Source organism: Malania oleifera, chromosome 1 (genome assembly GCF_029873635.1).
Source record: "Malania oleifera isolate guangnan ecotype guangnan chromosome 1, ASM2987363v1, whole genome shotgun sequence".
Lineage (NCBI taxonomy): Eukaryota > Viridiplantae > Streptophyta > Magnoliopsida > Santalales > Ximeniaceae > Malania > Malania oleifera.
The window spans coordinates 42,977,865-42,993,512 of record NC_080417.1 but is presented as its reverse complement, the minus strand read 5'-3'; the positions used below and the strand labels follow the sequence as shown (position 1 = coordinate 42,993,512).

At 36.6% G+C, this 15,648-nt stretch overlaps 1 protein-coding gene across 1 annotated transcript; it reads left to right on the top strand.

The window, feature by feature from the left end:
- Positions 1-1,063: 1,063 nt before the first annotated feature.
- On the top strand, positions 1,064-13,824 carry LOC131155261 (peptidyl-prolyl cis-trans isomerase Pin1). Its single transcript, XM_058108671.1, has 2 exons — positions 1,064-1,694; positions 13,478-13,824. The coding sequence occupies exons 1-2, from the start codon at positions 1,460-1,462 to the stop codon at positions 13,600-13,602; spliced, it is 360 nt and encodes a 119-aa protein (XP_057964654.1). The 5' UTR covers positions 1,064-1,459; the 3' UTR covers positions 13,603-13,824.
- The last annotated feature ends 1,824 nt before the right edge of the window (positions 13,825-15,648 follow it).

Sequence of the window (15,648 nt, the reverse complement as noted above, 5' to 3'; positions counted from 1 at the left end):
ACAATCTTACTTGTCTGCGAAAAACATCTATTCACCCCCCCTCTAAACGCACGCTAGGGCCGACAAACTGGAACTTCAGCATGCATGTATTGTTTATCCGTGTGATAAACAAACATTCCATACATAAGCAGTTGGAATGACGATCTCGGACCTTCATTCAAATCCACATTAGTCAAAGTATCCTCAACAAACACTAAACTCCTGTACTACTCATCCATACGTCTGCCTATCCTCAATGACACAAATTTCTGCATTTGATATTTAAGGAATGGTGTCCACATAAAACTCCACGGTGTAAATATTCGGGTAGGAACTGTGTGTGTACAATGCAATGTGTAGACTATAATCATCTTTCATAGGAACATCTTAAAAGAGTACTACATTAGTTAACCCGCTCATACGGTATCTTACAGTCACTCGTAATGCATACTAATTTGGACCAACGTGTAAATATCTTAGCATATAGTTTATTTAATTTTGTCCTTTTACCAATTTGAATTGCTCAAACTGGTTGAGTACTATAATAAACGTTGTCTACTCATGTGATCATTTCCCCTCATGTACAGTAGGACAGTCACTAAGAACACAGCTTGAGCTTCTTGCCATTTAGATCAGCCATCTCAAAAATAATAAAGACCTATGAGAAATAGAAAATCGTATCTTTCAAATTTCACTTAATTATCTATCATCTTATATACAAATATAATTATAATTGTTGTCAATTAGACATAATTGTTGTGAACTTATTTCTATGAAAAGTATGAACTTGTTGATTTAACTCTACTAATATCATTTATAATGTAAATCAATAATCAATACTCCTAGGCCGAATAATAAATTTATTTTTTTATTTAATTTTAATATATCAAATAGCTTTACTCTGACCTTTGTCAAGAACAAAAGATACTAAATCATTTAGTATCTTTTGTTTAAAAAATGTTGAATCATTCAAGGTCTTTTATTTAAAAACTTAACAAGTTTTTAGACACATGGATTTTAGAAATTAAGTTTCCCTCGATTTAGTTAAAATAAATTTAAATTTAGGAAAAAAAACTCTATGATCATTCCTCTTCTTAATTTTGGCACCAACTTTTGTACCAAACTATTTCAAAGTTGGGAGTCGGGGCGATCCATTTACGTCAAATCCAACAGGAGAGCGCACGTCTTCGGCTTTAGCACGCCTACTCCCACTTTATCTTCATGGTTGGATAGCGCATTCAATATTCCATTATTCCCTTTCCTTTTTTAAAAGCCTTTCTGAAGTCTGAACTACATACCTATCACCACAGTACGGCGCGCGAAGGTACTCAGCTTTTTGGTCTCCCCAATTCTCTTTTCCACTCTCTCTAGAATCTTCGTTCTGGTGCGAGTGGCGAAGATAGAGTCATCGGATCGGAAGAGAAAGAAAGCTTCTTTGATCTCATCATCGACGGCAGATCGAACGGAGAAGAAGAGCAAAATGTCATCTTCCGATAAAGTTAGGGCTTCGCACATACTCGTCAAGCACCAAGGCTCCCGGAGGACCGCTTCCTGGAAGGATCCGCAGGGTGACGTCATAAAGGCCACCACCCGCGACAGCGCCGTCGCTCAGCTCAAGGCCATCCGCGACGACATCGTCTCTGGCAAGGCCAAGTTCGCCGACGTCGCCTCTGGCCACTCCGACTGCAGCTCCGCCAAGCGCGGCGGCGATCTAGGTCAGTTTCTTAGTTAGTCCATCAATATTTGTTCTTGTCTTTTTCTTGTTCTTAACTTTTTTTTTTTTCCTGGTAGTGAGGAATGGGAATTGATTAGGGTTTTTCTTGGTTGGTTGCTGAGAAAACTTGGAAAATAAAAGATTGATAAGATCATGACAAATGAATTGTGAGAATCAGGAGAATAAGGAAAGAAAAGCTAAGATTCGAGAGAATCCTGATTCAATTGTTACTTCAACCATGCAAATCATCTCTTATCTAAATTACCTTCCGTATTTCTAAGTGCAAGATTACGAATTGATTAAAAATAACACCTTAACAACTTCAGTTACGACTACTAAGTGAATGACGAACTGAATCAACTTTCCTAAATGCAACAACTGAAGAGAAAACAAGTGCTGATCAGTCAAAAAGAAAAGCATCGTCTTAGCCCCTGCCTTTGACGTCAAACACCTTAATCTGATCTACCTTCAGTTCATAACATTCCCCTAAGGACAGAAAAGCTAAGATATACGAGAGAATCCTGATTCAATTGTTACTTCACCCATGCAAATCATCTCTTATCTAAATTACCTTCCGTGTTTTTAAGTGCAAGATTATGAATTGATTAAAAAATAACACCGTAACAACTTCAGTTAAATTACGACTACTAAGTGAATGACGAACCAAATCAAATTTCCTAAATACCAGTGTTTTAAAAGGCATTCATAAGGGGCATTTTGGGCTTAAAATGCCCCAAGGCATAATTGGAAAGGCGAAAAGCCTAAAATGCGTACGCCCCCCTGGGGGGGGGGGGGGGGGGGAACTCGCATTTTATGCCTCAAATTTGAAGGCTTGTGCATTTTGGGCTGGCCTAATTTAAAACATAAATAAAAAAGAAAAGGAACCAGAACCTATCGTCTAAAGTCTAAAACCTATTTCCTCCCTCTCTTGACGAAGCTTCTTCCTCCTCTCTTGACGAAGCTTCTTCCTTCCTTTTTCCCTCTCCGATGACTCGACGTAGCTCCCCGACGATTCCTCCAACTCCTTCTCCCTCTTCGACGACTTGACGTAGCTCTCCGACGATTCCTCCAGCTCCTTCTCCTTCTCCGACGACTCGACAAAGCTTCTATGACCCTGACGATTCCTCTAGCTCCTTCTCCCTCTTTGATGACTCGACGACTGCTTCCAACGATTCCTCCAAGCTTCTTGTCTCTCTTCGACGACTCCACAATTGCTTCTGATGATTCCTCCAAGCTTCTCATCTCTCTCTAACGAGTTGAGGATCCTTTCCAAGCTTTGATTTGCCTCCGATGACTCCTTCGAGCCTCTCGTCTCTCTGTAGCGACCCTCTACAACCTCTCTGCTTCTAGATTTCATCTCAATTTGAGGTCTTTGTTTCAAATTTCAAATTTCAGTTTTAAGTTCCTGCTGCAGCTGCTGATTGTTCTTGTTCGATAAACAAAAACATGTCTGAAGGTGATTCAAAGGGGCAAAAAAAAAGATTTTGTTTGGAATACATAAAAAAAATTGATGGAGAAAAATATTTTAGATGCAAATTTTGTGATTAAACTTGCAGTGGGACTATCACAAGATTTAAACATTATTTGGCAGGTATAAGGAAGGGAATGAAACCTTGCCCAAAAGCTCCTCAAAATGTGAGAGATGAGTGCAAGATTGCTTTTGAAAAATTTCAAGAAGATGAACTTCTTGAAGAGGTTGGAATGGGTCCAGGAGGAGGGACTAAGAGTGCTATGTCTCCATTTGTTGGAGATATTAAGCAGCAGAATAGTTGGACTGACCTTAATCCTAGGGCTAGAGGTCTAATGGATAAGTTTTCATTTTCACAAACCAAACAATCCACTCTAAACTCAAAATGGAAGAAGGAAGAATGAAGTGTGTAGGAAAGTTGGATGTTGTGTGTTCAACAATGCTCTACCATTTAATTTGGTGGATGATGTATATTGGTGTGTTATGGTGGATGGTATTGCTAATTATAGGCCAAGTTTCAAGCCTCCATCTGTGCAAGAGATGAGGATGTAGATCCTTAAAGATGAAGTGAAAGACATTGATGTCATGTTGGAAGACCACAAAAAAGTTTGGAAGGAATATGGATGTTCTATCTAGGTTGATGGATAGACTGATGGGTGTTCAAGGGTCTTGATTAATTTTCTTGTGAATTGTCTTGTTGGTACATGGTTTTTAAAATCCGTTAATGCTTTTGATTCTATAAAATATGGTGATTTGATGTTCAAGTATATGGATGAGGTGTTTAAGGAAGTTGGTGAGGAGAATGTTGTGCAGATGATAACTGATAATGTGAAGAACATTATAAATGGTGAAAAAAAGCTTATGAAAAAGAGGGAGAAGCTTTATTGGACTCTATGTGCTGCACATTGTTTGGATCTTATGTTGGAGGATATTGCGAAATTGAGGATCCATGCAACCACAATTCTAAAGGTTAAGTAAGTTGTGAAATTTATTTATAATCATTCCTATGTACTTACAATGATGAAGAAGCATTTCACCAAAAACAAAGAACTCATTTGCCCTATGGCGACGAGCTTTGCTATTGTATTTTTGACATTTCAGAGCATTTACAGACAAAAGCGAGGCCTTCAATCTATGTTCTCTTCAGAAATGTGGTGCACTTTTACATATGCAAAAATGCATGAAGGTATAAGGACTCACTCAATAGTTTTATTTGACCAACATTTTTGGCCTCACATGACTTATCTTATCAAGAGTGTTGTCCTTCTTGTGTGTGTTCTAAGGGAAGTTGATTTTGAGGAAAGACCAGCCATGGGGTTACTCTATGAGATGATGGGTTCGGTGAAAGAAAAAATTGCTGCAAATTTTCCTATAAATGCCAAGAAGCATGGACCCATTTGGAGAAAAATAGATGATAGATGGACTCCACAACTTCATCACCCTTTACATGCTTCAGGATATTATTTAAATCCCCAATTGCGTTATAAGGAGAACTTCTCTGATTGTGAAGAAGTGAAGAAAGGACTATTTGAATGCATGGATAGAATGTTGAGATATGAGGAGAGGCTAGCTGTAGACATCCAATTGGATTTGTTTGATAATGCACGAGGGGATTTTGGGACTCGAGTGGCTGTTGACTCTAGAATGTTGAGAAGCCTAAGTAAAAATAATACTTTAGTAAAAATTAGTTAATTAGTAGTACTCTGTCCTTGTTTGTTCTTAAAACTTGGAACTTAAAGATGTTTTTTAATTATTTTGTAGCTGATTGGTGGAAGCATTTTGGGTCAAAGATCCCAAAATTGATGAAGTTTGCTATTCATGTTCTTAGCCTGACATGTAGTGCTAGTGGATGTGAGAGGAATTGGGGCATTATTTGAGTAGGTTCTTAGTTCTTACAAATGCCATGTTATTATCATTTCACTCAAATATGAAATTATCTTCTAATATCAAAAAATTTAAATGGCTTAAACTCAATTGTAGATTCATACGAAAAAGACGAATAGATTAGAGCACAAGAGGTTGAATGCTCTAGTTTACGTGAAGTACAACACCAAACTGAGGGGGAGAGCTCTAAGAGGAAGACAAAATTATTATCCAATATTGGTGCTGGAAGTAGCTTCAGATGATGAATGGATCACAGAGAAGGAAGAACCTATCCTCCCAAAAGATACTTCTTGGTTTGATGATGAAAATCTCCTAGATGTTAATGCCATTAGAGCTTTGCCCATGGTAGCTTTTGAAGGAGATGATGTTCAACTAACACAAGCTTTTGGTAGCCCGCATTTTAGTCTTCCTAGCAAAAGGAAGATTAGTGATTATTGTGAGAACTTGAGTACATACATATCAATAGTCATTTTTGAATCTTCTAATTTATAGTTCTCTATTTCTCTTAACTCCTAACCTATAGCTTTATAGAATATCTAGGCACTCAAGACAAAGGCAAGGGGCCGACATTGGTCAAAATTGAGGAAGATGATGATGTTGAAGTGGGAGAGGAGGAATTTATAAGTGGAAGAACTCCTACTATAGATGATTTTGATGAAGATGAGGACTTTGATGAAGATCTTGATAGTTCCCTCCGAACGTTGTTGATTTAGATTTAGATTCTTAGAAATTAGAATCTTAGATGAGGAGACATTGTGATGCTTTAATTTGGCTTTTCTCTTCTTTTTGTCAAGTTATGGCTTATTTTTAACATGCATTGTTTGAGTTTGTTAGCTAAAATTGGCCTATATGATACTTAAGAATCATGTTTTTATTTTTTTCTCCATTATTCTAAAATTTTCCTCATTTTATACTATATATAATTTTTTTATTTATTAATTATTTTTAAAAGATACAGTCCCAAAATGCCTTACGCCTCAACGCCTTGAGGCTTACGCCTCACCTTCCGTAGGGTAAAATGCCTTGCCTTTTGCCTTCGCCTTTTAAAACATTGTTAAATACAACTGAAGAGAAAGCAAATGCTATACAGTAAAAAAAAAAAAAAATCGTCTTAGCCCCTGCCTTCGGCGTCTGATCTACCTTCAGTTCATAACATTCCCCTTCCCGTCACATCCTTGTCCCCATCCTGGGATGGATTGGGGACATTAAACCAGAAGGAAAATGTTGTACTGTTACTATTGGAAGCCTAGAAGAGTTGACAAAGATATCTTCATGCGATTCTAATACATTGAAATGGCTGGTAATGTGCTGGAGTTTCTGAACATTCCCATTGCTATTGTCAATGACTTCAGATACCCAAATAGACCATTTATGCTTTCTTTCAGGTGTTCTGTCAAACATTGTCAACATGTTCTGCGCATCAGCAGAGGTTTTTTTTTTTAGTTGTTGTTGAGTAGAAGCCTTGATTTAATATGATACTGTTTGAGCATACTTCTATTGTTTATAACCTTGATCCCTCCAATTTTGGTTTAATAGACTGACTTGAGCACAACATGCAAAGTCTTTCCATATCTTTTTAGCGTTCCTTCAAACACTTTGAGCTTATCATGTAGTGTGCATTTTGGACTTTCATCCCTCTCTTGTTTGGAGTCTTTTCATATAAGATCTTGGTATTTTTCCTTAGAACTCTTTCCTAGTTTTGTTTCTTTTTTTGGTTTTATTTCAATGCAATATTATAAAATTATTTCCTTAAAACTTTTTATGTTTCCACCACAAACAAATGTTGCTGCCTATTTATAAATTTGTTATTAGGAACAAATTTCTTCTCACACTTCTCCTTAAAATAGTTCTTTTCTTGTAAAAAAAAAAATTCCGTGCACTTGAAACATCCCACTTTTTCTTCTTCATTTCCACATGATCCAGGTCCAGATTCCCAGCTTTCCTTAGTGACGGGCTGGAACTTATTTGAAACCCTTGTCACGTTGATATCTGATGCGATAGAAATTGGGAACTGTTGTGATTGGAAAGAGTTACAATAAGAATTGAATCCAAAATTTGAAGGAAAATGGGCTGTTGATGGCATGTTTACTTTTTAAGTCTCATTCGATGGCTAAAACTCAGACGAGCCAGGGGCCAGAAACGAGCTTTTTCCATACAGACATATCATATAATTAAACGAGCAAGAAAATGGATGCGTGTTAGCGAACGGCTTTATCACCGTTGCTTGTTGCTTTGATTGCTGGAACCCTACTGCGAGAGGGACGCCTCAAGAGCCGGGCTTCTAGAGATTAGACTTTGGCCTTTGGATGCTAACACTCTATAGAAAAATTGAGACAGCATTGGGCAAAGTTTTGGAATTGGCTTTGTTTCTTGCAGTCAAGATGTCAAGAATGCACCCTTGCAGCTTTTCCAGTTTATACACTTCAGTTAATGAAGAGGGATTGTGCATTTGTACCATAGAGTATATCTCGGCTTGAAGCCCACTCAAGAAACTAAAAATAGGGAAGGATTCCATTCATAACAAAGAAAATGTGTGTTTGCGTGTATCAGCTAGGATCAAGATCACTAGAGTTAATCTTTTGTAGAGTTTTGTTGAGTTAGGAACTGTTCCTATCTGTCCTCAATGCTCTGTGTGTGTGTCTGTACCACAAGTACAAAGGGGATGTGACAGTGTTAGAATTGCTTAAGAACATGTATGTGGTTTGGTCCATATTTAATGAATGCTAAGTGGAGAAATCTTAGAGGATTTGTTTCTGTGTGCATCATACCAATTGTTGATTGTAGAAGTTGAGGAAAAGTTGCAATGATGATTGTATGGTTGACTCTGACATGATCAACTAGTGCTCTAATTTTCAGTGATTTTATGTTTAAAGTTGGCTTAAAATTACTGGAACTTGATATATTGGTGGCTATCTGGTTATGAATTAATCACAGTTTGTTGGATATTTGTATGAGCAAAAAATTCTCCAGCATAGAAATGAATCTCTCTTATCTTCTTGAACATAGAATGCTTGTGAAACTCCAGTAGGCACACTTGTTGAACTGTGACATATTGAACTTACTGAACCTTATAATATGCAGCAACTTACATATCTTCAGTTCATAACATTGTATGAAGGGCCCTTATGCATTTATTATGTTCAAGTTGTTGGACTTAACAAATGTGTCAAGTGCATTTTTTTATGAATAGCTATTAAGTTTACCTATGCCACCTATAAGTTGAACCAATACATGTGTATGATCAAGCAACAAAGTGCTAAAATGTTGTCCACTAATTTTTTCATACAAAATACTAATTGATATATTCATCTCTAATAATTGTGTGGTTTTTCCTGTAAAGAAGAAGTTCATACACCTTAGCTGTCTGTATGTACCTAAATGGTTGTTTGTATGGAACTATTTAAAAAGTATCCATCTTAAACTAAAGCAAAATTTTGACCAAGTTCAGAAAAAAAAAAGAAGAGGTTAAGGAGCTTAGTTTCTGTGTGTATCTATGGATTGAGTCTGCAATTCTGATGAACTTTTAAAAACAAATCTGAAATAAGGTTGAATTTTTATCTTATCCAAAAGCAAAAAGATACAAATTCGCAATTTAAAGACATAGTATTCAATTCTTAATGAAGAAGTTTAGGTGTTTAGTGTGTTTTACATGTTAAAAAGCAAAATCATGCTGTTACAACACATTGACATTAATCTTCCTTAAATCATGTATGGAAGTTTATAGCATGATTTAATGGATATTTCTTTTGCTGCATTGTGTGTGTGTGTTTTTTTTTTTTAATTTATTTTTATTTTTTTATTTTTTATTTTGTTAGAATGAAAGGAGTTCTGTATGAAAGAAAACACTAAAATAATAAAATCCAACATCTGATCTTTCTGCCTATTTGATGTGCAAGTCCAAGAGTCTTGTAACATAACTGCAATATATGATTCTTGTATTATGTTTAGCCTTCTGGGCTCTTGGTAAATGGCCTTCATCTCTAAATTTGCTTCCACTCCTTTCACTAAAACATGCGAATGAGGAGAACTAGAGTAAATACAACAATTGTTCTCCTTGAGCCCCTTATCTTTGGACGGCAAACATCATGACCAAGTGTATCATCTCCTCTATATACTTCCTCAACTTGTATGGTAAGGTTATGTTGGAATGGGTTCAAAATAATAATGAAGGAAATGGAAGTTTCTCATATCCTCTTTGCCGTAGACCCCATAATCTCTTGTGAGGGGAAGGCTCTTCAAATCCTTGACTTGAGGTGCATCCTTCTTTGCTTCAAGGCAATTTCAGGGTTGAAATCAATTTGGGAAAGAGTGAGCTTTTTCCCATTAGGGATGGGTTTGATGGCACTTTCTCAGCCAGTATTATTGGCTGTGTAAGCTGGGGCGGTTTCTTCTGAACTACTTTGGGTTCCCCATTTAGAGTTCAAAGATAAAAGGGTTATAGGAGCCTATTGTGAAGGAACTACTTCGTTAGGATTGGTGAATTGCTGCAATTCTACCTCAATAGTATGGATTCTCCTGTCGAGAGTTACTTTGGAAGTCTTACCCAAACTCTTCCGACTAATTGTGATAAAGCCTATAAAATAACAAGCTGCTATAATTTTTTCATTATAGATTGAGATCTTCAAATTTGATGGACAAATAGATGGAATATAAAATGTTTGAAAAAATATCTGGCTCATTGGAAGTGAAATTCTTTCTCAAAAAGTGGAAGACTCACCCTCATTAAAATACTCTCTCAATTCTCCGGTGTTCTGCCAGCCCCTTTTTCCATTCCATGCTTGGTGGCTAAAAGGCTCGTAGACATTCAAAAAAGGATTTCTTTTGGAAAATATGGGAGGGGATTTCAAAATATCATTTGGTTAAATGAGCAGGCTGTCAAGCAACCTCTGCAAACAGGTGGCTTGGGTCTTAAAATCTTTCTTTGTTCAAGAAAGCACTTCTCAACAAATGGCTCTGGAATTCATGAACAAGAGGAAGCTTTTTTGAAGAAATGTTATTGCTTCAAATTATGGCTTGATCAGATGGGCAGACCTCCAAGGAAGTTAGGGAGTCCTATGGAGTAGGTTCCTGGAAATTGATGTAGAGAGGATGCGAAGGCATCTTTGATTTTTTCCAATTTGAAGTTAAAAACAGTACATTATTTTCTCTCAGCAGGGTACCTGGTGGCTCACTCTTGTTCTCAGTTTCCTGATACTTTTCAACATGGCCTATAATAAAATCCCACTTGGGATTATGCATTTTGAACGCTACAACAATGGAATAGCTTGGACATTTGCCTAACACTGAGAGTGCACTGCATTTTGTTGATTTCTTTGGCTGCCTATACAATAGTTTCACTCATCGGGCAAATCCAAATGAGCCTAGGTGGAAGGCTACTTAAGTCAGCTCCTTCTACAGATTGGTTAACCTGTTTGAGGCTAGGATCTACTTCCCCTTGAAGGCTGTCTTGGGATCTCTAGCTCCAAATGAAGTTCATTTTTTGTTTTCTCGCTTAGGAGGCAGCTTTGAGGAAAATTCTCTCTAGTTATAATCTTCATAAAAGGGGGATAACTCTGGTTAATATATGCCTTTTATGTGAAGAAGATGCTGAATCTGTGGGTGGCTTTCTCCTTCACTATTCTTGGACTAGGAATCTTTAGAATTTAGCTATTCATCTATTTGGGCAGTTCTGTACTACAGCTGAGACTGTAGAGAGAGATCAAGGTTTGGAGGCATCTGATTAGACAGCGACTGGAAAAAGGCTCCTTTGACCATTTTTTTGCATCGTATATTTGGAGGGAAACAGAAAAGTCTTTGAAGGAACAACTGCGTCACTTAACTGTTCTCAAATATAAATGACCTACTATTACCAGGTGGTTTAATGGTTTATATATGTTGGATACTTGGACAATTGACAATTCTTGATGATGGGTCACACAAGTGATGCTATACTTTTTTTACTCTTCTTTTTTTGGCTTCTGGTAGTCTCTTTTTGCTCGTCTGGGCAGTAACCTGTTGGTGCCCTTTAATGAATTCTCTCATTTTCTGATAATAAATAAATAAATAAATAAAATTTAAAAGACTAAGGATTCTAGTAAATTGGCAACCAAGGTTCAACACTTTCATGAAAATTTTGTATTTGGGAAAAGAAACAAATTTAGAGAATGAAATTGTTACAAGAAAGGAGTTAAGGGTGGCAAAATAGGTCAACAGGCTGGGCTTGGGCGAGTCATAAATGGGTAGGGATTAAACGGGTTCGGGTTGACTCATTAATAAACGGGTGATTAACATATGAACCCAAACCCGGGGTATCCGCTTAAAAATATAATTTATTTATTTTAAAAATTTTTAAACATTTGAAAGGAAGCAGAGACAGCTCGAAGCCAGACCTTCCGATGTCAATGGTGTCGAGCAAAGCAAGCCAGAGAGGCAGAGCTTCCAGCCTGCAACAAAGCCCTAGCTTGTTGAAGATCAGATTTGTGAAGGCAAAAAAACTCTACCTTGTTGAAGAACCCTAACCGAACAGCGATCTGCGATTTGCGAAATGCTGAATGCGGCTCGCCGAAATTGCAAATGGAATGGAAATGGCCAAATGTGAAGGCAAAAAAGCCTTAGCTTGTTGAAGATAACCCTAACCGAAGAGCGAACTGCAAAGAAGATTGTGATTTGCGAAATGCCGAATGCGGCGAATCAACGCAATTGCGGATGGAATGCAAATGGCCAAATGTGAAGGGCCTGAAGGCAAAAAACCCTAGCATTTTGTCATTGATGATAACCCTAGTTGAAGACGAAGAGCGAACTGGCGAAACTACGATTGCGAAGAAGATTGTGAGCCAGCAGAACTATGATCTGTGGACTGAAACTGCGACTGCGAATGGAATGGAAAATTGGAAATGGCCATAGGGGTTAGGGTTAGCTGGTTAGGTTATATTTTATATATATATATATATATATATATTAAGATAAATGGGTCACCCAGTGGGTACTCGACCCAAACTCGCCCAATCTGTTTATTAACCAGGTCGGGGTTGGGTGTGGGATGACCCATTTAACCCAAACCCGATTTAACTAGGCCGGTCATGGGTCACCCATCGGGTTCCAACCTGTTTTGCCACCCCTAAAAGGAGTAAAATGATAGCAACCAAAACCCTGATGGACCAAAGTTGACCTTAGCTGGCTACTGCTGCTATGTTGCTCGGATTATTATTGGGGTGTGTGCAGAATCTTCTATTAGAGTTATGTGGTTAGCACCAAGTCCATGACCTGGACAAAAGTCTTTATTAACCCTTCTCTTGGGAGTTCATTTGTGACGATGTTTTATCTAATTTGTCCAGATCTTCCTTTTTTGTTAGTGTAGAAATCGCCTTGTTTTAGTTTATGATATGCTTACATGTGGTACAGATATGGAGGAGTTGTGTTGTGGGTAAGGTTATGTAATTCTTTATATTGGTCTAAGGGGTTGTTTGTGTTAAGAGCCTCTAAATGTAGGCTGCACTCTAAATGGTTCACAATTAAGTTAACCGCTCGTGTTTGTTTGCTCCTCTTAGGAGCCTCCTAATGCCTCTACTTCAGTCCGCAATTCTCCCTTTTCTGGTTTGGTCAGAGCATTCACTGGTTTGCTTGGCAAATTTGCTTGGAAAGAAATATGCCTCCCATCTCACCCTCTTGCTCTGACAGATTCAGGAACAAACTTCCCCATGGACAGATTTATCTGTTTCACTAATGGAGAACAGATTTATCTCCCATGAACATATTAATCTCTCTCTCTCTCTCTCTCTCTCTCTCTCTCTCTCTCACACACACACACACATTGGCAGTCGATGATGAATGGGGAAGCTGTTATCGGCAAATTTCAAAGAAAGAAGATTTCTTTGATGGCCAAAAGGAATAGCTTTGAAAAAATCTCATACCAGATCAATTGCTTTTGGATTTTTTTTAGGACTTTTTTTAGATTATTGATTGTGTTAATCAGTTTGCCAATTTCAATCCAAATCCTTAACAAAAATAAAAATAAAAATACAAGTTCATAAAGTATAACTATAGGAGGGTTTCTATGTGGGTTGGAGCTCTGGTTGGTTGTCTCTGGAAAACAGAGGGCTGGAACATAGGGAGGAGAATGGGAAGAGGATGACGGGAGACATGTCGGAAAAATGGAGGTGAGGGAAAGGGCCATCATTTAATGGCCTGAATGATTTTCGGTTGATTTGGATTTTTTTTGGGTGTTGTTGCTTGTGATCCCAATGTTTGATGCAATTTTTGGTATTATCTTTAAATTTGTATTTTGCAACTTTTTTAAAAAAATGGGAAAAATATATACATATTGATATTAGTAATTAAACGACTAAAATGGCTCAGTACAAAGATTCAGAGATGGGTTTTACTTATTCATATTACAGATTCCGCACTGTATTGTTATTAGCAATTTTATGAGACGCGCGGACACACTGATGCAGGGTATTTTGGGCGCGGCCAGATGCAGAAGCCTTTTGAAGAAGCAACATATGGTCTTAAAGTTGGGGAGATGAGCGACATCGTGGATACTGATAGTGGATCCCACATAATTATGAGAACTGGTTAGTCACACGAAAATTGGGGGCGACGAAAAGATTTGTTCAATGTTGACGTTACCATTTTTACACTCATTTGACACTTTCAGATTCTATCTCCCACTATATAATTATTATATATGCTTTTGGGAACCATGCTCCAGGAACATTATTTATTTGGTTCTGGAAAAAAAACTGATTTAGTTGTGGATTGTGAATGTTTGGCCAAAATAAAAGGTTGGAGCTTTTGGTTCTCTCGCACGCACGCGCAAAGATAGTGAATGAAGCTTCCTCTTTGATTTAGTGAGGGGCGGGTAGAAATCAAGCAATTTTAATTGGTTAGAAAATGTGAATTAAGACTGAACCATTTAAAACGAGTAATCAAAATTTAGTTAACTGATTTTTAGACAAAATATTCAGTGATTAACTAAATTGAACTTTTAAATATAATTTAAAATTTAAGTCGCTTCAAATAATATTTTTTTTCTTTTATTATGTTAGTTTAAAATGTTCATCATTAAAATTTAAGTTTTAATCTTAGCACAATTATCTAAAAATTTAAATTATTATAATATTATATATATGGGTACATGGGTTGATTGTGGTTATTGAAGAGATTGATTTAAAAGAAGTTTGGGATTTGGATCTGTATGAATGTAAACATGATGGAATATAAATTTGTACTAAATTTTGTGTGGATTTATCAAAATCTAAATTTAAAAATTGAAATCTATACTTTTAAATGCAACATAGATATAATTTTATATATAATTTTTTATTTAAGTCTATATAAATATAAATTCAAGATCTAAATTGCATATCCTAAATGCTGGGAAAATAGGCTCTTACATGTTTTGAAAATAGGCTCTTACTCCCCTTACCCCAAGTCTTTTTTCTCCAGTAATATTTTTATTGAGTGAGCAAAAGCGATGGAGGGAACAAACAAGTATTCGATTATGTATAGCAGTCACGCAGGTCCTGCATTACTAATTTAAGATGGTTTTTGCATTAATTCTTGGAATTAATTAATTGCATAAAAAGGAGAGAAAACCCCCCGCAGGGGGGGAGGGGAAAGTCTTTGGTTCAATTTTAGTGAGAATTGTTCATTCTAATTCTAATTTATTGAAATGGTTTTATCAAGTCAAAGTCACCTCACAGGGTTAAAGTGTTATCCATCTTTATATGATTAACATCTCTTCGTTACAAAATAGCTACTATCTCTACTCTTAAATCTTTCGTTGTATTCAATCTAATAATTATTTTGTGAACTAAATTGTTTGTGTAATTTTTGTGTAGCTTTTCAAAAAATATGATTGAACAGATGCATGTTAAGAGCAGCATTGCTAAGCTTTTGTAAACAGGGTCACAAGTGGATGCATGGTCCATCTAGAACTTGAGTGTATCCAAAAATCCTCCTACAATACAATTGTCAAGAAACCAAACATTTTGTATTGAGAGTGATACTGTATGTGAAATTTTATAACCAAAGCCTCATAGCATTTATGACATTGATATATAATAATAAGTAACAAAAATTTTTAGTTATGTATTGAGTTTATGAAGATTTTCATACAACACAAAGGTTAGCTAAAAATAGTATTAAAATGATGAATGAATGATTGATTGATGTTTTTGGATGATTGTTTGTGTGAGACTTAAATGGCTCATTTTGATTGTCAACATATTTGATGACTAAATTAAAACCAAATAGGTAAATGAAACCAAACCAATTGTTTCCTTGCTTACCATCTTGTTTAGAAAATGGAGTTATCACTTTATTTTAGTTTTTTTAAGATGAAACAAAGGAAAACCTTTTGAAAAGAGGTTTTGATATGCGAGCACCATTGTGAATAGAGAAGGCACACTTTAAACCTTCTTTAAGCGAGGTTTAAAAGTTTAGCACCCTAAAATAACTATTCTAAGAATGGTAACTGTACTTATCTCATGTGAGTGTGTGTATCTCTCATTTTAAGGTTTGTCAATGCCTATTTTGACCTAGTGCTTTTTCACTTTGGATTAGTAGGCTAAGGAAAGGTCTAGGCCCCTCTAAAGGCTTTTATTTCCAACTTAGGGACCCC

Coding starts and splice junctions, on each gene's coding strand:
- LOC131155261 (XM_058108671.1), top strand. CDS start 1,460: ATGTCATCTTCCGATAAAGTTAGGGCTTCGCACATACTCGTCAAGCAC. Junction 1,695..13,477: donor CAAGCGCGGCGGCGATCTAG/GTCAGTTTCTTA, acceptor ACACTGATGCAG/GGTATTTTGGGCGCGGCCAG.